Here is a 21,945-nt window from a genome sequence, read left to right as displayed (position 1 = left end):
CTGTCATTGGATTATCAGTAAGTACTGATAACATCAAAAAATTTAATTGCTGAAAACACACTTTCCACAACTAGCAAAAGCAGGTATTTAAGCTGCTGAAAAGAAAATAGTAAATGCTGGCATATGCAGCAAGAAATTTCCCATCTTCTAATTTAACACCTGTGTACTAGATCACTATTAATTCATACCTTTTAACATTTATTAATAAAGATTTGCTCTTACTGTCCATTTTAATCCCACTGGTGGTGAGGATGTAAACCAGCTGCTAGGACAGATTACTAATACTATATATAGAAGCTGGATGCCATCTGGGCCACAAATCTTTAAGATAAAGATTTCAAATCTATTTTATTTTGTTCTGAAAGCTCTAAGCATACACCCAACACAAGTATGCGATTAACCCAACTTTCTTCAATTATGTTATTCACATTAATGCAAAACAACTGCATAGATATTTGCAGAACAAGTGTCTAAATGGGAATTTGAAAAAAATTGCTTTTGATGGTGATGCACAAAATAATCAAATATAGAAAGGGACTTTGAGGTCCCAGTTTGACTGCCATCTCAAGCTGGAGATCAGCGTAGTACTGCCATTGCTACCAGTTGTTTCTTCTGCCTAAGTGAGTATGAAGCCTGAGCTACCAATACAACCCCAGCTGTGCTCTCCAACTGCAGCTGAGGCACACAGGTTAAAAAGATGAAAGAAAGTTGCTGGTGACAGCTTTTACAGGTAGAAGATTTCACTGTCTAGGGACATCAATCCAGACCTTTCCTTAAGCACTAATGTAATGGGAGGACAGGGGTGAAGGGAAGGCTTGTTTTTTTCATAGAAATCAATATTGGCAAGACCGTGGCAAGAACTATCAACAGTGATTTCTTTATTTTAATAAGACAGGAAATACATTCACTAAAGGGTAGTTTCTATTTTCTATGTCTGGCAATGAAAAACAAAGAAAATGAAAGCACAGCGAGTCTATAACAATGAGCCCGTGCACATGGCAAACCACAGACTTGCTTTGCCATGGGAATGCTCACAACTGCTCGGTGTCTGCAATGCAAAGACGTCACGATAAGTGGAAAATTCCAAAAGAAAAGAAGCCTTGCCTTCCAGGGCATTACACCCTAGAGATTAGTTCTTATTGGAAACTCTGTCTGCTCTTTTTTCTATTTTTATAAACTCGGGACCCCAGTGAATCATTTGAGATACACCCCTGTGATCCTGCTGCTGCTACTCTTACCACCAGCTGATGACATTTGTGCGAGGGAGCCCAGGGGTGCGTGAGAACCGCTCCTCCTGCGCCGGCCGCCTCTGCTGTGCTCCTGCTGCTGCTCCTACCACTCAAGGCTGGGGAAACAAAGATTACTCTTCCAATTTGCCCACATGAAGACTGAGGAGAGAACTCCAAGGTCACAGTCCTCTCATAGCAGTGCATCAGAGGTTACTGATACCGTGCTTTACAAGGCCTGAGCTGAACTGATAACCCAATTTGAAAAGAGACAGAGAAATGTAGTAACCACATCACTAATGTCAACATTTTTTACAACAATTTGAGAAACGTCTTTGCTAGAAGAGCCATCATCAGGGAGTGATCTCAGGCCATGCCTTTTTCTGCTCTGCACAGTGCTTCAGCTTATGGACCACAAGCTCAGGCTACCTCTGTGCTCGCGTGCATCCCCACTGACCACAGAGAGAGGCTCTGCATGCAGGAAGCATTTGCTCACAGGAGCAGTTTGCAAATCTAGACAAAAACACATTTTCAGGATGTAAAAATACCTTTGTGCTTTAAGGAAGAATTTTTAGACCCCTACGTCTTCTTTGTGAATTCACAAATTATTTCTTTGAGAGAGGTATGAACTTCTCGTATGTGCTTCAAAAGCTGCACTTTTGTGTGATAAGAGTATGGCAAAAACAACCAACCAACCTTGCAGCTCCTCCACCTGGAATGGTAAAACTCCGAAGATTTTTGAGGGTTCAAATTCTGTTAAAAGGATGAATAGGCTCTAGCACACTTAAAAGGTAAGGGCAAGTCTCTGAATATGCCTAATGTCAGAAGAAACAATTGAAGGCCAGAAGCGTAACCAGTGGTAAAGCTCTCTCACTATCTTCATTTCTAGAAAACAGGAACAATATAGATATGGTAATAACTTCATATCTCTTTACTTTACACTTCATCCGTACCTCAATGCTCCAAATACTACATTTCATTTAAGTACTGGTTCCTTAAGTAAGATTTTTAATAACATTCTGGGGATATACATTCATTATATATATATATTTAATATTGAATCTTGGGTTAAAGTTGTTGCACATTTTTCCCTAATCTGTTGCCTTGTTCCTGTGGTTATTTGAATATGGAAGATATGAATATGATTAACATTTTAAAATGTAGATTTTAAAAGATATGACTTAAAATGGCATACTTCTTTTTCTTTTAGTTTTCTTCAAAAGAATATTTGTGTTTCTGTTATAAAAAGGAAAACACAGCACTCAAGGACAGGTTAGTACTTGCTAATTTCTGCTTAAAATTAATCAATTAAAGAATTATAATTTAAAATCAATGTAACTTGATCCAAGCAATAAACCACTGGAATTCAAGTGATGGTGATCAAAATATAAGTACTTTCCTAGTTTAACCACTTCTTTTTAAACCTACTTGAACTCAGTCAGTATATTATCAGTATATTACTTCATGTATTATTGCTCTCAAACCCACCTGTGTCTTAAAAGATCAAATATTTAACCATAGGCGGTTTATGTTTGAGCAATAAAGGCAGCAGGTAGATGCTATCTCAGGAACTTGTCATTAAAACAGAAAGGCCTAGCTTTGCCTGGGAGAGGCAAGGCATGTTGTGGTTCAAACATAAACAGATGAACTGTCAAATGAGGACCACTTCACTGGAGTTGCATTTGCTACAATGGAAAGAATCGCTGAGGAAATTTTTTCAGCCTAAAGACAAGGGTCCTTGCTTGAATTCCAGGTCTTGCCTTCGGCCCTTAGCATGAATTCTCAGTGCAAGTTGTCCAAAGATACTATAAATCCCATGCATGGGAACGATATGCTGTGCTCTTGAGAAAAAATAAGCTAAACCAGTGCAACAGTGGTGATTTTAAGGAGTGTTACCCTAGAGAGAGAGGCTGGCGAAGCAGTGTGTTTACTTGGCATCAGCCAGCTTTGTGCAATAGGTGGCTGGAAGTGTAGCACTTCACCTGCTTCCTTCACCTGTCAAACTGAGGGAAGAGGGAAGTGCCAGTATTTTGAAAACACGATTAAGGTTTATTCTGATAAAAGATTATGGCTTAAGTTAAGCTCTTCCTGCTTAAACAAGGCGGGTGCAAAGGAAAAGGGAGACTGGAAAGAGGAGCAGATCCTGTGAGAGCCTCTGCTGCAACAGAAACTAGCAAAACCAGTTCTTAAACACTTCTAAGTCTTCACAGTAAATATTGGGCAGTAAACAACCCAATTGTTTGGTGTTTATACCTTGAAGAAGGTTTATTTACTGGGTTTTATCAGGAGTTTGATGTAAAGTGATACACTGTTGTTTACAGGAGGCCAAAAACTTCAATGCAGTCAACCTAAACAAAGCTTCAAAATTGCTTTTACCTTTAAGCACCAGATGTACTAATAGCAAAAATACTACTGCTAACCAGTCTACAACCAGATAAAAATCTCCTTTGGTTGCAGAAAGACTGCTTTTTAATTACCTGTTTCATTTTCAAAAATACCTGTCTTTATCAGAGCTCTGAAGTCCTATCTACAGCACAGCCTAGCATAACTCAAATTTCCATGATGAGGAATACCACAGTAGCTAAGAAGTTGAGCCCTTTCAAGTTATTCATACAGATATGTCATGGACAGTGCACTATCACTTGTAGAAAAAAATTAAAATAGCATCACTTTCCTTATTTAACTACAACTGTACAATTGCTAGACTCCGATCTAATGATTACACAGCTAATAGCAGTCCATAATACGTGTGACATTTACAGATCATTCAGATAAACGCTGAGTTACAGTCATCAGGCTAACCAACTGATTAACTGTGACCCTGCCAGCAGCCACATCCTTTCCACAGAAATGGATTCACTGGGATTTTAACTTCAAATACGTGTTTGTGTTTTTAGTGACGTATCTTTGAACTTCTTCACCTTTCTCTCATATAGATAATATGGGATTTATTAAGTAGCAAAATGTATTTATTTGTTTGGGACTTTGAAAACTCCCATGTTCAACATATTTTTTTTCTTCTTCTTCATATGCTAGTTAAAAATCATGGAATTGCTCCATCTGCCTTGCAACAAATAAAGTTTGCCCCTGATGGGAGACAAGTTCCTGACGGGCTCCTGGTACGCCTGCACCAGGAAACGATGGGCTCTCCGAACCTCACAAAATCTGCAGTAATGTGCTTCTTTCAGAGACTCCTCCATCCCTATCAAACCCTCCTGAAAATAGCCAACATATTCAAAAGTTATTAGGAGACCATTATTAGAGACAACCAACTTAAAGAACTGTACAAAAGGCTGCCTTCCTTTCTTAGTTCCAGCAACTTCCCAACACAAGCCTCCGAAGCCCAAATGTCTTCCACTCCCTTACTTTCTGACCCTCACTCTGTATTTCTGTATTCTACTCTGTGTTGACTAGCTCCTTGAACAAAACATTTTAAATTAGGGGCTGCATTTACCATCACCTGCCTCTTAACCATACTCCCAATCTAAAAACCTCATCCACGCCTTACCCCAGGCCCTTTCCCTTTGTTTAATCATAGGACTAGTCCATAAAAAAGGTTTAGGAGTAAAATATCTGCCACCAACACAACTGCTCTGCAGAATATACTTGGCTACCTTTGCCACAGCAGCAGATTACATTGGCAAATGCTAACTGTTTTGGGGTACAACTCTTCCATGTGCCACCCTCTGGTGTCCTCTCTCGTGGACTTTTTTAACAGTGTACTGTGAAACTGTTGCTGTGGATTAAGACATCATTGCAACTACAAAGGAATTTTGATAGGTGGGAGTTTACTGCTAAAACTGTCCAAGGCTTAATTAGCCAAGCTAGAACTTACTTTCTCCCTGGAGTCAGAGTAGATATTCAAGACTTATTTAATTGTCTCAATGTATGACCAATCCCTCTCTAATTTTTGAGTATACACTTTTTAGGGGCTTGATCTGTTTCTGTTCAACAGGAAGACTGATGAACTTCAGCACAATTTAGATCAGGCATTAATTACTTGGTATATCTGAAGCTCAGCACCTTCCAAGAAAGCTTATGACAGCTGTTACTAACGTCACATCTGGTATAAATGAAACTGCCAGTGAACCAAGATGGTTTGTACAGGGAATTCCAGGAGAACAAATACTGTTTGCCAGCGCAATAAAGTGTTTTTCTATTCCTCCCCCACCCCCCTTCCAATTTCTTTGTATAGTAAAGCAGCTGTACCACAGGATTAGTTGATACTAAGGTTCACCTTTTGAAGTGATAGGGTACAAGGTAAACAGTTCTGGCTAACGGATTTTCCAGGTGTTAAGTCCACAGGTTGAGGAAGAAAAGAGCAGGTCTACTCTGTTTCAGGACTATCTTCAGGTCCAAGACAAATCAAACCATGGATCAACACAACAGTATCTCAGGTGACCTGTGAAAGGACCTGTATCCTATATACAATAAGTAAGCAGAAAGCTATTGCTACATAGGAAAAGATCCTCAGGCATGCATTAACTGCCCTTGCTAAAACCAATACGTACATTATTTCTTATTGTGCAGGGAACTGAATATTGCTTGTGTTAAATGTATCAGGTGAATACATAGCGGCATAATTGAATGTAATGTACCTTTTTAGTTAATATGCATATGCTTTCTACTAGTGCTGGTGTTACTCTAGACATGCTGATTAGATTCCTGAGCAATTAAATAAATCTCCCCATAAATTGTATTTAGCTTGCTCATACCTACAAATTTTCTTTGGAGGTAACAAAACCACCTTTATAGATCTGGCATTATTTTCTGTGGGTTTTGTTTTCTCACTCATAAAACCAGAATAATGTTGTCTTAGCAAGTGGTGCTGTCATGAGGTGCTAAGGTACAACACTGGTAAGGAATATTATAATGTATACACCATCTTTCTCTTAAAATAGCTCCACCTTTTTTATAAAACATTCTTTCAACCACATCTCAACTATTGTTCACTTAGTGTCAAATGAAATTGTCATGAATGAAATGTCAAATGAAGATGAATGGGAGAATATATGTGCAACATCACTCCAATATGAATGTTAAGAACACAGTAAAAAAAAAAAAGGCAAGCACATTTGTAGAGCACTTTTGGTTTTAGAACTACTGTTATTGAGATTATTGGCTGCATGAGTGTTACAAGTAAAAACTAAAACAGGAGAAAAACCTTAATTTGACCAAAGTCATAGAAGAAGCAACAGATAGGAACTGGACCCTGTCTTGACTTTTAACCCCTGGACAATGATGATGTCAATCAAGAATACACTTGAAAAGAAAGAGAGCAAATCAGTTCTTGGTTAGCCTTGCTGTTTCTGATTTCTTCAAGATGAACATCTCTACCATAGCCATTTCATAAATTCCAGTACATCCTATGAAACCCTGTAACCGCATGCCTAAAGGCTTGTTTTATCTTCTCTCTCCAACCACCTATATGTGGATGTTAGACCATTTCAGGAAAACGTTTTTGCTTCTCCCAAGTTACATGTTGCCATCTGCTTCTCCAGGGCAAGGCCAGGCAGATGTGCAGCCTGCATTCCTGCTCAGGCGTGACAGGGGCACGCAGGCAGGTGCAGGCAGCCTGAAGCAGATGACAGGCAGGTGCATGGGTGCCACCGCTTCCTGATGGCATGCTCCCTTCCCTCCCCAGCTTCAGCCCCTGCCCGTCACCTGCCCTACGGTAAGTCAGGTCAGCCCTTAGAGGCAACGGAGAGCAACCCCACCTCTGCCATGAAAACACCAGCTCCAGCCCTCAGGTACCGCTTCTTCCTTCTAACATAGTATGCAAGGAAGTGAAAACTATTTGTCTTGTGAGTAAACGGATACTTAGACCAATACAAACCTAGCAGAAAAATATCAGTTGATACCAGAAATTAATATTTCCTTCTCTGTAGTAACTTCTTTCTTTTTTGAAAGCTGACAGTTTGCTCAATTGATATTTGGGAGATCTTTATTACTCGCACTAGCAAAAATTACATTTCATCTTCTGCAGTATTACTGAGCATGGATTAAAAAGTAACAGTAATTTCAGCTGAAATGCCAGATTACCTTTTACCTTAAAGTAACCTTTATGCTATATAAAGCTTGAAAGCAGTTTACAACCGAAACCCTGCTTCTATTTCCTTACTGTTGAAACCTTGCTAATAAGCTACATGACAGTTAAGGGGAAAACTCATAAAAAAAAGCATAGCAAGCCCATGAGATTATGGAAAAAAATGCAAGATCTCTTCCACAAAAAGGAATATAAATCCTCTGGTTTAAGGCACTTTCTCAATGATTTTCTCCATAAGCAAAGAGCATCCAACTAAATAATTTTTTTTTATTCTTATTTTTTTCAGAAGGTAGAAGAGCTGATCTGGTCATGCTGGGGTTTGTATCCGTGCCACTGACACATAACAGAATTCACACAGTTATGTGAATTTTGATACTCGAGATTATGTCAAATGTAAAAAATGTTCAGGGAAGCAGACTCTAAAAATACTAATAACTATATCCAACTTGGTAAAGAAGAAAATGGTTGGGGAGCAGGGGAGAACAGCAATCTTGTCTGAAAGTTGAATATGGCAGCCTAAATTTTTTTTCTTATATCTTTATGAATCAACACCAGCAAAGAAAGGTAGAGACAGCTGTCTGTACAACAGGACCAAGAGAACTTGGATTTCTTCAGAACTTCGAAGGATGATTCTGAAAATACCAACAGATCTAGACACTGGACTTGCAAAAAACACCGTAAACGGTGAGTAAATTGAGCTCCTGAGATATAATTCTGTTTGCACAGATGTTTAATCTGTGCAAGTTCATAGTTCTCTTACTGCCTGTTAAGTATTAGAGCCATATACACAACTTCACATTTATTAGAGAAAATAATAGGTCTCGCAGAGCAAAGGCAGCACACTGAAGCAGGCATGCAGGCCCGAGAGGCCAAAATACAGTTAACAGGAGAAAAATAGAATATGGAAACCTGAATACATTCAGACTTAATATATGGATTTAATATAAGCAGGATTCCCAGTGTGAAACTGGTTACTCTCTGAACTTGTTTAGTGGAATGTGAAAGGTTTTGAACAATTTCAGCACAATCAGGTATTCTCTTGCTGTCTTCATTTGATGCAACTTACTCTTGATTAACCATGTAAATTTTTTGGAATGCTTAAAAACCGAACTAATTTAACTACTCGAAGACTTGAACTCTTTTTATTTGGACTGATTCACTTAAGATTTTCTTGAGGCAATGAGAAGAAAGTTTTATTTCTGCAGCTGAACAGGGACTGAACCAATCTCAGCTTGAAATCACATCCTATACTGCACTTTTGTTCCAGATTAGCCCAGAACGCTGAGAAAACCTAAAGAATGCATAATATGATAGAATGGGCTCTGAAGCAATGATAGTAAACCACCTCAGCCCACCCTTGCTCCCACCTGACCAGTTACAATCTCACCAATCATCCTAAAGACAGTATTGTTGGATGCAAGTTCTGTGGGAATATGAAGCCCTGACTCAGTAAAGCATTTGGGAATGCATTAAAATTCCTCTTTAGTTAATACCAAAAATATATCATTAAAGCATATCCTAAGAGAGTTTTATCTAGGAGATCTTTACAATATTCTTACTCGTATTTTATGTTTTCCTTAATTCAATTAGACTGCAAGTAAATAATTATTATAGGAAACAGCCATACAGGTACAGTAAACATACACAGAAATGACTTTATTTCTCCTGGAGAAATTTTTATTTTGTTTTATTTTTAAACAATTGGATTTTGAAAAATGTGGCTTGCTTACAAAAGCTGTTTGAAGTCTGTCTGAACAGTATCACATCTAATGGTGTTGACAAATGTAGCCTGGCTTGCCAAATAGGTCAAAGACAAATTCTGGAATATTCAGAGTCAGGGTATTATTTATGCTCTTCTGTTTAGATGGCAGGGGAGAAAAAAAATACTGAGTTAAAAATACAGAATAGATTTAGCAATATTCTGAAGTGTGAGTTACCCTAACTAAGATACTTACACATTACTCTAAAACATACTACTTTATTTGCATGTATGTGGCTAGGTATCCCTCAGGAAAACACTTGAGAAAAAAAAGTTATCTTGTGTAATATTGATATCATACCATTACCAAAGTAATTCTGCTTCTATTGCACCACACAACAGAAAATATTAGAACCTTCTACACAACTACTATTCTTGCTAAAGCTATTTCTGCCTGTCAAACTAGTTTGCTGAGTTTTTTTTTTCTTTTTTCTTTTCCTCCAATTGTTCCAAAATCTAATGAAGTAATGCTTGTTAGTGTTTTTTTTTTGTTTTGTTTTGTTTTTTGTTTTTTTGTGAAAGTCCATTTGCAATCAAATTGCATAGACTCTCTGGAACTTACCATTTAAGATTGTCCACATTTAATATCAGTAATACTGTCCAAGTAACTGAAAGCACTTGAAAAATTGAAGATATACATTTCAGGCTTGACTTTCTTATATGTCATACACAGCCAAACAGATTCTTTTATGAGTAGCACAAAAGATGTAACTAGTCCAAAGTGGATATTATGGCATAACTGGATATGTTATGGCAAAGCTATAAAGAGCTTGCAGATGCCATAAATACCGGCAGTAAGTGATGCGTATGTCCATCACACATCTGCTACTAACATTTTCTTCGTGTATTACGACATACATTTCACTCTTAAAAGCATTTACAGAACCCAAGTTTCATCTATCAGTTTCCAGGCATTATTATTAATATTATTTTTTTTAAACCAAATTTTCCAAACTGATCTTTGGCTGCGACTTTCAGAAATATGTGATTCACAGCTTTCCACCTCTAATACCAGTGTTCACATATTTGAAGAAATCCTAGAAGAAATGTATTATTTCTGTTTGTAACTCACTGTGGCCTCTCCTATTTGAAGAGTGTTCTACATGCGTTAGAGGTGAAAGATGATCTATAATTGCACTTGTAAACAACCAGGGCTAGCACAATGTAAGAAACAACACTGCAAGCATGACTGCTGGTGCCTCCTTTTCTCTACAATGGCTGCAAAGTTAGACTGATGGCTCTCTGGGCTTTCTGCCAGAACAGCGCACCAGATTAAAATAGAAAGAAGGGAAATAGGCAACCTGGGGTCCAAAACTTAATTCTGACCTTATGTATAAGCTCTATGGGAGGCTTGGGCAAAACAGAACATTAATATACCATAAAAGGGATGTACAAGGAAACTAGATAAAAAATAAAAAGAGAGAAAGAATTTACAAAAGCCCTTGTCTATCATGTGCACATTTCAGTATTTTGAAACCATTGATCTTGAAAAATAACCAAATCTTCATATATAAATTTTAAGCAGTTACTTTCTGAAAATGGAGTCATGTGTATTTTAGTTGTATGTCCACAGGTCAATTTCTTTCAGCATGAGATAAACTGTATTTTTATGGCTTTAACCCATTTTGTTCAAACCACAGACATTTGTTAATGAATTTGTGGGCTTATGGATCTCATTAACTATGAAATATGGATCATACATCAGAAAGCAGATTTGGAATTGAAGGCTGAAAAGATCACCACATGAGAACAGGTTCTATTTACATTTTCTCTCATGTTAACAGTAGAAGTTGTTTTCTTCTGCTCAAATATATTTGCTAATGGACTCTTGTGCAGAAACAGAGCAAAACTACTTTGACCAAATCAGTGTTCTTCACAGAATTGTTTATAAGGAGTAAATATTAATACTGAATTATTACTTAAAATGTAGAGACAAGTCCAAGATTGCAAATAAGCAAACATTTTCATAAATATTTGTAGATGCTGTCTAAGTTTAATGTAACTTCTTTGAAACTTTATTAAGTTGTTCCTAGGGATCTTGTTTAACTTTTCAGAGGAGAAGAAAAAGTATGACAAGTACTCTGTTCTTCTGTTTTCCTACTATGAGGCTCGTGTATTTATTAGCTGTGTACTAGTGTACTTGTTATAGTGTAATTATTATATTTGGGTCCTCTACTGATTTTAAACATAGAAATTTAAACTATTAAATATCTATTGATAACATGTTTCATACTTATTAAAATAAAGTTATCATCATAATTCAGTTTTGCAGATCTACAAAACAAACATAGAAATGTGTAAAAACATTTTAACTATTCTGAAGTGGAATTCTGAAAAAAGACCTGCTTCAATTGCAATTCTCAGAATGCTTGCTTTATTGATCTGTGATTATTATTAAAATATTTGTATAAAATATTCTATTAGATTTGTCTCCTGTCCTTCCAAGAGAAACTTCACAGGATATAACAAAGTTCATCTACACACCACTTTTCAGAAAAACAGAAATGAGAAACAGACCATTTTTTACTTTTCCAGTGAAGTGAGATTCACCTCATATATATATTAAAGTCAATCCTACCACAAAATTACAGGATGTTTTTGATATGAAAGAGAAAAGCTTTTTTTATGGCAATACATCCAACATGACATTCTCTCATGATATAACTTGAAAATTCAGGAGATATGCATCAAACTGCCAAAGAGCAACTATTTTCCACTTGGAGATCCAAGTCATCAAAACACAGGAAGGTAGATTAATTCAAATGTAACAAGGGAAAGTTTTCAAACTGTTATTCACCTATTCACATCCTCAGAATAGAAACAGGCCAAAATCTTTCCTCATTATTCTCTTTATAGGGATTCATTCTGGCTTGAACATCTACCAAAGGTACTACGATGAATTTCAACAGAAAGCACTAGGAAGTGCTTTATGAATGACAAGAAATAGTCTGATACAAATATTTCAGCTGCATTGCGTGAATCTTTTGTTGGTTTTTAGCACAGCAGAACGCATTTGTGCATGAAGTGCTGATATAAGCAGCAGAGTGATTTAACTTTTGAAAGTACCTGCCAATGTCAACTGTAACTCAATCCCAACATCATACTGTCTGCTTCGGTAGAGTGCATGATACAGCATAACACCAACTTCATGTTTCATGTACTTTTATGCTAGCAGTGGATGAACAGACAATACTTGATCTTCCACAGGCTTTGTAAGTTACAAAAGTTTGTGAACAAGTTTCAATTAGCAGAATGACTAAGTACATGGTTGTATGCAATACTAAGCATCCCAAACTCAGATTTATAATTCCATAGAACCACAACATGAATGAATGAACAAACACATCCAAATCAAAGTGAATAAACTTCCAAGCACTTTACATAATTTAGATTTACATAAATTTACGTAATAGCACCTGTAGGCGCATCTATAACCAATTGTTTCAATACTTCCTAATTACGCTTGGCTGCCTTTATGCTTTTACTGAATGACTGCCATGTCAGACTTGATAAAATAATGATATGCTCAACATTAAGTGCAACATTATGTATAATAATGTCTTCAAAACAGAAATAAATCCTGCATTTTTGCTGTTTTCCATATTGCTTTCATTTCATTGCTTCCTTTTTGTTATACAGATCTAACATTGATTACCTAAAGAACAAATGTGTGATAAATTTGGAAGGGAAAAAAGTTATCTGTCAGAATGAGTCAATTAATGAAACTGGAATCACACCATTTTTGTTATTTTGGTCTCTGTGCACTAGAAACCAAGAGACAGTAACAGGAGTGTTTGGTTACCTTACTATTAACAAAAAAGGACTTTTAAAACTCTGATATGGCCTGTTCAAAGAAACAGAGAATTCCCCGGAAATATAAACAAGATTTTCAGAGAGAAGGTAGACTAAAGTTCCAACCATTTCTGACCCTTCCTTTTTTTTTTTAAGTAACCCCACAACTCAAATATCCATTGACGGATGCAGTCTGTTCTGTACACTGCTAATACTTCAAATGCAATCTGAAGTTATGACTTTGAAAATACTCTTGCATAATCAGATATACAAGAAAAACTAGTTAGATGACTCCGTTTCAATAACCATCTAAGAACCTGCTTTTCCACATGTGAATTTAAGAAAATAGGAAAGGGAGAAAACAGATTTGCAAAGTGTATAAAATTTTTAAAAGAACTCTTGAATAACTGACAGTCATGAAATTTAGATCTTAACTGAGAATTCCTACCTTCATCCCTCTAGTCTCATGACTACACAGCACATGGAAGAGAACACGCTGAACCTCTGCAATCACTGTACAGAAAAACACTTCTACAATGTAGATTTCCTTAACCATTGTCAGTATCTTCCAATTTATTTTCAAAACTTACTACAGTTTGGTCCCAGATCTAAAAGCAGATTCTAGAAGCCCTTGTAAATATTAGGTAATTGTCTCTTTCTGCCCTTATCAATACAGTGCTATTACTAACATATCACAAGAAGATCTTTACTTAGTTGACTGCTCATATATAAGGCCTCTACCTCTCTAGCTGATTCCACAAGCATCCATGATTACATAATTCATGTGGTTTCTGCTGTCTTAACTTTTAATTCCCTGCTACACATTAATAAAAAATAAGTAATAAATAAATACACTATCCTACTTTAAGACTGCACTGGAAAAATTTGATCCACAAATCACAAGATCTAAGTGATTAGACCACACCAACATGGGAAAAAAACAAACAAACAAACAAACAAAAAAACACAGAATAGCTCTCTGCAATCCAATATTCTATAGAGTGATTCAATAGGTCTTCACTATAGTGGGCCACATTAGTTAAGACGACATTTTTTCTAGCTGGATTTATGTTCTGCCACACAAAGTAGTGCCAAACTTTATTAAATGTAGTGATTTTCAAACAACTGATGTCCTGAAACACTGTCCTCCTCAGGAAAAAGGAATGAAGCAATATATCAAGATGGGATTGAACATTAAAAAATTTCCATTGGCTAGACATCCAGAAACCAAGTCAGGAAGAAACCTGAGATTAATTTGCTCACCCTAGGATCCCAACCACTACAGAATGTCCCTTCTATTGATTTTTCTACATGATTAACAAATATAAATATCCAAAGTAGCTGTACCACATTAAAAGCCTACTATTTTCTGTGATGCTCAATTCCCATATCTTAAAAATTAAAGCAGAATTCTCCCCAGAATATTTATTCCTGAGTTACCATGAACATTTCGTGTTACTCAATTATTCCAATCAATACCTGCAAACGCTCCAGCTGAGATGCTGACTTTCCTCTGAGGCAGAGAACGAGAGCCACAAATGCATTTAAGTCTTCCAGAGACAGGCTATGGACCTAAAACAGAGATGAAAGTAACATGTTATTTGAAGGCTCTGAAGAGAAACTGTTAAAATTGGCTCCTCTTTTTCTCAAGCACATCAAACATTTCTCAAGCACATCAAGACATTGATTTAAATCAATGACCTCATGGAGTTATGACAACCATGAATGTACTGTCTAGGAAAAGACACTTACATAGAACAAAAAACTTCCACAATTTGAATGAAGTGCATAGCTCACCATACCCATGTATAGCATATATACATGATTTCCACACATCAAACAAAATGCCCACCCTTCACATGTTCCCTTCTCCTATTCCCCTGAAGTTTCTTAATTACAGGAATTTTCTTCATATCCATAATGCTGAGCATAGTAAAACAAAACAAAACAAAAAACCAACAACAACAACAAAAAATCACTCTATAACCAAGCCCCAAAACAAAAAACACCTCAATGAGCCACAGATGTGATGAACATTAGGATTTATTTCAAATGCTTACATGGTTACCTGTTGAAAACTTAAAATAATAATCTAAACTATTTCAATTACCTATTTTAAGTTAAAATTCAGGATTGAAAAAAACATACCTGGATTCTTTCACTAGGTTACATAGTGATGTGAGAAAAACTCAAAACTCTAAGAAAACTACATCTAAAATGCTTAAGTGAGAAAACATGAAGGAAAATTCTATATTATTGTAACAGTTCACTCAAATTCTACCAGAAAAGGGAGAATATGGGGCATTTACTGATGTGAAAAAGTATGCTTGGATTTTGTAGATGCACATGGTCAACCTCAGAGGAAAGACAGTGCCTCTAGAGCAGCTGGACTGACTCCGTGACTGTCTAATTCTGATCATCTGCTTCCTCTGTAAGAACAGTAAATTATACGTGTGCAACAAGACAAAATATCTGCTACAGTTGTTGAGACTACAAAGAGGACTCTAAGTGAGAGCCACAAGGCATTGAAATTCAGTATCAGCTGGAACTTGAGGGAAGGTTTCTCTTGCAAAAGTGAGGAAGTGTGTAATGTGGGATTACAGTACAGCTAAAAGGCTGCCTACAACTCTGCTTTGTCTGTCTTTTAACAGCTTGATTTTCAGGGAATGTTGTGCATATCCCACTTCAATCTCTTATGAATTTTAGCTAAGGCTATCATTAATTACAAAGTAAGAAAAAAAAAAAGAATGAAGGAGAGAAAATAAAAATATTGATGTAAATGAACAGGAAAAAAAACCCACAAAACAACACTAAGAAGCCATCTATGATTACTTCATACATTTATTTGCTTAAGAGTAATCTTCAAGATATAAATTACTCAACCACTATTGAGAGTTGTTTTATTTTGCTTTTCTCATCAGGCCTTGTTGCTTATCCCATTGTAAAATACTTTCCTCTCTATGAAGTTATTAAAACTTGCATAATGTAAGGGATATCTGAGAAGTTTTAAGTTTCCAATTGCTCCTTGGTATTCATTAACTCCACCTGGCTGCTAAGATCTGATAATGGCCCTCCGTCACCCTGTATTTCAAGTCAGGTGTCACCTTTGTGTAGATGGCAACACGTCTGCAAATTTTATCCATTGCAGTAACAGAAAAAGTGACTTATATCTACAGAGCAATTCTTAATACTTGCACAATTTTGTCCTAAGAAAAGTAAGTCAAAGTCTTCTTGCAAATACAACAGGAAAAAAAAAAGTCCCCAAGAGAGTAGACCAATAAAAATGTTTACCAATGTCAAAACATTTCTTTAGAGAAATATTTTATTCAGTATCCCAAGTCAGTGAGTAATCACACTTGCATTGTCAGATTTCTTCTAAAAATGTAGGAGCTTAAAATATTGTTTCTATCTCCCCTTTCTTTGGAGGCTCTACAGTTTTATCTCTGAAGTGATTCACTCCTTTCGCCTTTTAAAAGACATTTAAATGTCTTTTTTATTGTCATTTTTTCACTATTTTTCTTCTCAATTGGAGTATATTTGAAAAGTACCCTCATTGAAAAAATTACTCTTTAAATCATGCTTTATATGCTGTTATGGCACACACTTTGAGGAAGCCTGGTTGGTCAGTATGCTGGTTCCTCGAAAAAAAAAAAAAAAAACAGTTTTAGGTTGGTTTAAATGATATCTAACAGAATTGTTGAGACGTTTATTTCTCCCTCATATGATGGCGTGCCTCTAATGGAAGCCTAATATTAGGCAACTTAAATCCCTTTGAGTTAACAATCCCCTTTAACTCTTTAATAAAAATTCAAGACTGAAGTGTAAAGACAAGAATTAGGCCACAGCTAGACAAGCATTGTTTTCTCAGCTAAAAAAACAAATGGAGGCAGTATTGCCAGCTCAAAGCATGGCTTCTGACACTTACTCTTGCTCTTCCTTTCAAACACACCATGAAAACAAATGGACAACAACTTCAGAGAACTAAAAAAAAAGAGTTAAAAACAACTAAGCAATGAAAAACATTTTGATCCAAATCAATTTGCTAGTCTGGTTCACAGGGTAGATTGTATTTATGCTTCTCAGAGGGCAGAAGAGAATCAGGAAAATGGGACAGGTGTTGAGAAACTGGTACTGCCATGAAAAACCTTCCATCAAGCTAAGCCCTTTTAACATGATCTCTCTGCTAGTCTTCTTGCTGAAATTACAAGCTGCAAAGCTGTTTTTCCTCTTCGTTTTCAATGTTAGCCACTGGATAATAAATTCTGAAGGTCATATCCCTAAACACCTTTTTTTCTTCATTTTATTAATATGCTGCGATCAATCCATACATCTGTAGGTGTTCCATCATGTTACTCAACTTCTTAATGCCACGAAAGAAACCTTTCTCAAATAATTCGGTAATCATGCTACGGAAGGATACATAGAATAGCATGATAAATGAATGAAACAGTGAAAACATATCATATCCAAATATAAAAAACACTTAAAGTATGTTTTTCAAGCTAAGTGCACAATTCTTATCTTGTTGAATAGAAACAGTAAGGCATGAAATGTTGTTTCATGACTTTGATCTTCAAAAAACTTTCCATTAATATTTTGCTATGCAAAGATTAAAGAAAAAAGGAGCTACATGGATCATTTGTAGAATTCCCATACATACTGCCTCAATGTGTCATCTAAGTTTGAGCAAACATACACGAAGGAAAAAGAACAGAAAAGCCATGGAGATCCTGTTTTCATGCATCATAAAACACTATAATTCTGTCATTGAGGCAAGTGAAGTATGAAAAAGCAAAACAAAAGACGAAACAGTTCAGAGTAAGAAAAAGTGCAACAAAGCTTATCAGATTAGATAAAGGCATTCTAATTTTCTCATCCTCAGAGAGGAAAATCTACTTGTGAGATCACCATTTGAAAGGTGGCAAGTACAGACAACATATTAAATACCTATGAGAAATATAAATAATAAAGTGTTATTGCATTTAATCTTGCATTCCTTTTTATTACAATTAAGGTAGTCTGCAGGCTGCCAAGCATTTAGAATTATAGCAAAACTACTACCTAATGATCCCCTATTACTCAGACTTTAATAAGCAGAACCATATCCTCAATTCTGGCTTGAAATGGAATAGATTGACAAAGTAGTATGAAAAAATAGTGAGAGCTGACTAAATATTTATACTGCCTGTTTGCCCAGCCTGCATAGTCACCTGAGGGGATGTCTCCTTTTGATGACACTAAGGAAACACTAAGAAAAGCTCTAATTTGCGAACAGGTCCCCAAAAGGCTGGGAAATCCCTCAGTTTACACTTTGTCCGTTAAACTGCCCAAGGGGTTTTGTCATGGGCATGGGAGAGTTATTATGAACTACTAAAAAAATATAAGTGTTTCTTAAACAGGACGATGCATGTTAAATGAAGTAATTAAAATACTGTAATGCAGTACTATTATATTTGATCAACTATGCCTTCAGTAAAGATTATGAGAAAAATTGACCACAGGCCAACAAAAAAGAGTTTACTAGTCAATCACACCTATAAGGGATGACAGCTGAAGAAGCAGTAACTGTCCCAGTTACCTGCAGCATTAGATAGGCCACCAAGCAGCAGAATCCTGCAACAGGTGCTTCTAGAGCTTGGAGCTCTTCCATCAAATCCTGAAGATGAAAGCATGCCAGAAATGTACTGTACCGTTGCTTTTCCACTTCAGGTCCCTTGGCAAACCACAGTGTTTTCAAATTAGGTGTTCCACCTACAAAAGAAATCCATTATTTTATCTTGGCAGCATCAAGATAAAACATGCCTTCCTAAGTAAAATTTGAAAGGAAACAACTGATCTGCTCTTGGCACTCGCAAGGACCACAGAGCGACAGTAAAATGTATTTGACAAAACTTGGCATTTGAAAGAAACACAAAATATTAAGGCCTCTAATTTAACCAAGTTGTATCAAATACAGCAACATTTAAGCAGAGTGGACTGAATTCAACTGTTACAACAACACATACAACCTTGAGACAACAGATATTTAGCTTTTGCAAGAACGTTTGCCTTGAAGCGTGTGCTTTTCCTTGGTGACCCAGAGCTTTAAATGAGGTAAGTTTCATTATAAAAAATGATTCAACAGGATACAACCACATCCTTCTTCTCTCTCCTAGCAACAGTGCATCAGATCCCCTCAGGATGCTAGAATTGCCTTTCTCACAACCACCTGCTTTAAGAAACAAACTGGCCACCTACACCATTTACTGGCATGCACTCTCCACTTAACACTGCTAGCACGATTCTTCTGCATTAGGTTCACTAGAAAGTTTGGGGAAGGAAAAAAAAATCAAGGCTATCTGGCAGTTCATACTCTCTAGTCTACTGTATGAAACATTACTACAAACACATGCAAAAGAACAACCATCATTTATGTATATCTTTTCAGGCTTTTTTATAGTACCATTCACCACGGTGACTAAATGCTTAATATTTATTCCACGTTGCCACCTCCCAACTTGTGACGTGTGAACTAATGTAAAATTTGCTCCCCATTTAAATTACATTTAGTCCATTATCAAAATAAACATTAATGCATGTGAAATAACAGACCAGCTAACTGGTTATGCCTAAGAATCCCAATTAAAGACAGAACCCTACCATAAAACACTGCTGCTTCTGTAGTTAAATAAAAAGGTGTGAATTTTAAATGTGGACCAATTACGCTGCATTTGGTAACACCTTTTTTTTTTTTGTGACATGCAGCAGCTGTAGTCCAGTTAGGAACACTTGGTGATAATAAACGGTTAAAGTGACAAGGTGCTAAATCTACATAGATGCTGTTTATTTAGCCAAGAAAACTCATTTACCAAATGGTATTAATTCTTCAGAGAGGGTGAAACTAGAAAGTTCTTGGTATTTTCTTTCTTCATCTCCTTGGTGTATGTTTGTCTTACTATTTTTAAGACCAACTTTCTGTTCAAAAGTTTTAACTATGTAAAGAGCTATAATTGTAAAATCCATAAGTTTCTAACCTTAACCTTACTTCGTAGGAAAACATATATATTACATTAAAAATACCAATAGCTTGATTTGGGTTAAACATGTGGTTAGCAATATCACAAACACTGGCAGCAACAGGACCAGTATAGACAGCACCGTAAGAGATTCAGACTGCTGTTTTTGATAGTGGTAATTGTTGTATTGAGAAAGAAAATAAAAATAAAATAAATAAAAAAAGAACAGCACAGTGACTTCGAGGAAGAAATAGATATGCAAAGATAATATGCATAAAACTAAAACAAAGCCAACTTTCCCAATCAACGCTAACCAGCTGTAAGGGGAGACAATTTTTAAGTAGGTAAACTCAAAGAGTTTTGATGGCTTCTGCTTTCCCAAAAGTTCACATTCAGCCACATATGGAGAAAGACTCCAAGAATCAGTTAAAGGAAAGTACTCTTTCCATCTGTACTTTTTAAAAATGAATTGCATCCAAGGGTATACCTAATAATAGAAATTTTTCTTCCTTCAGAGTAAAACCATGAACTACATCAATAATCAAGGCTACATATCTATATTGAGAGAGCTCAACAAAAAATTCAAGACATCTTTTCCATAAACAGTTCGTTATACTTTCAGAAGTGACATCAACTTGTGCCTGGGAAAATGAGGTACTGATGAATTATGAGTTATTTACTCTGGGGAAGAAAACTTGACACTACCTCCTTTTGGAACATACCTGCCAAAACCATTATTTTTATGAAAGGGTCTCAATGCATTCAACAAATAATTAAATCCATGTCATAACCAAGAGAGAGAGAGACATTTATTAACCGTTAAATGAAAGATCAGTAAAAATGAACAAATATTCTAAAGTTTAATGACTTTCCCATGACCACATGTACAGCCAGCAACAGACCTAAATTCATACACAGCAGACCCCCAAAACAGTTTTCTGCTCTACTTGCAACCTCACTACATACTTTACAGCAATTATAAAAACATTTCTGAAAAAGAGAAATTTATTTGTAAAGGAATGAGAAATATTTTGCTTACTGAACACGTCTAAATATTTACTAAATTAACTTTAAAATGACAACAACAGCAAACCTGAAAAACAAAAGGGAGTGAAACAGAAGAAAACATGCTTAAAAGTATAACAGATACATCTTTACAGTAAAGATTAGTCAGGAGAAAATTATCTATGCTATTTGGGTCATAGGAGCCATAAGGTCCCATGAATTACAGAGAGAGACTTAAATGCTGCATATGATTATGCCTCTTCTCAACATGCACTAAACTGTGTGAAAACTGTATTCAGCAGTGTGCAATCTGTAGTCCTTGGGCACTCCCAGAAAGAGAGCATCACAAAGACGTCCATGGAAATCTAGAAGTAGTACTTGCTTAAATACAAACACAGACAAACAACAAGTGAGAGAAAAGTAATTTGTTATTTTTTCCTTTTCACTCATACATATAAAGACATTGTCATATAGGAAGCATTGTGAAAAATAAGAGCACTTAAAGGGAAGACAAATATTTATTTCATTTGTTTTAACTTCAATAACTGATTTACAAATATGGAATGCATGTGAAAGTTGTGGAATGCATTACCAATATGACATCATTGAACTTCGGGCTTATACGAAGGTGACCCTCACATTCATACCGACTTATGTCATGTCATCATTCTGTATATAGATATAAATGTATATTATTTACTGTTCATTTACTGTTTGAAGTAATAACTATTGAAATTTCATTTTATAACACCAGTAATAGAACTTTAACATTTCTTTGTTTTACATGCTCATGCAAATACTAAGCAACAAAGATCGGTTTATAAAAATGTTATAATGCTCAACAGGAATGCTCATCATTAACTTGTGAACAACCTTGGCCAATTCTAAAGATGCCTTAAATCCAAATGCAAATTAAATCTGACCATTAAAGAAGCATTCAGAAGACAGTAATTTGAACTTGAGCATACTCATGACATATTCCTTTAAGATGTAATGATTAGAAGACTGAAAGTATATCCAAACTCCTGAAGTATAAAGTAGTCTGCACGCACAACCAGCTAAAATATCCTACATGTTTTCAGAAATAAAATGGAATGCAGAATTCGTACTTTCCCAGTAAAG

At 36.0% G+C, this 21,945-nt stretch overlaps 1 protein-coding gene and 1 long non-coding RNA gene across 4 annotated transcripts in view; one reads left to right on the top strand and one right to left on the bottom strand.

The window, feature by feature from the left end:
* The window catches only part of FAM120B (family with sequence similarity 120B), a 61,187-nt gene that overhangs the window by 16,859 nt on the left and 22,383 nt on the right, over positions 1–21,945 (bottom strand). For all 3 annotated transcript variants that reach the window (XM_040551875.1, XM_040551874.1, XM_040551876.1), the window contains exons 5-6: positions 18,402–18,574; positions 14,303–14,395 (exon numbers count right to left, since the gene is read on the bottom strand). In XM_040551875.1, the coding sequence (XP_040407809.1) occupies positions 14,303–14,395; positions 18,402–18,574 (266 nt within the window). The remainder of the gene's footprint in view (positions 1–14,302; positions 14,396–18,401; positions 18,575–21,945) is intronic.
* LOC121067412 lies at positions 2,456–4,390 on the top strand. Its single transcript, XR_005818284.1, has 2 exons — positions 2,456–2,498; positions 4,263–4,390. It is a non-coding gene; the product is annotated as an uncharacterized LOC121067412 (long non-coding RNA).

This window comes from Cygnus olor, chromosome 3 (assembly GCF_009769625.2).
Source record: "Cygnus olor isolate bCygOlo1 chromosome 3, bCygOlo1.pri.v2, whole genome shotgun sequence".
Taxonomy (NCBI): domain Eukaryota; kingdom Metazoa; phylum Chordata; class Aves; order Anseriformes; family Anatidae; genus Cygnus; species Cygnus olor.
The sequence above is the reverse complement of the archived record's forward strand: the minus strand, read 5'-3'. Positions and strand labels throughout refer to the sequence as shown.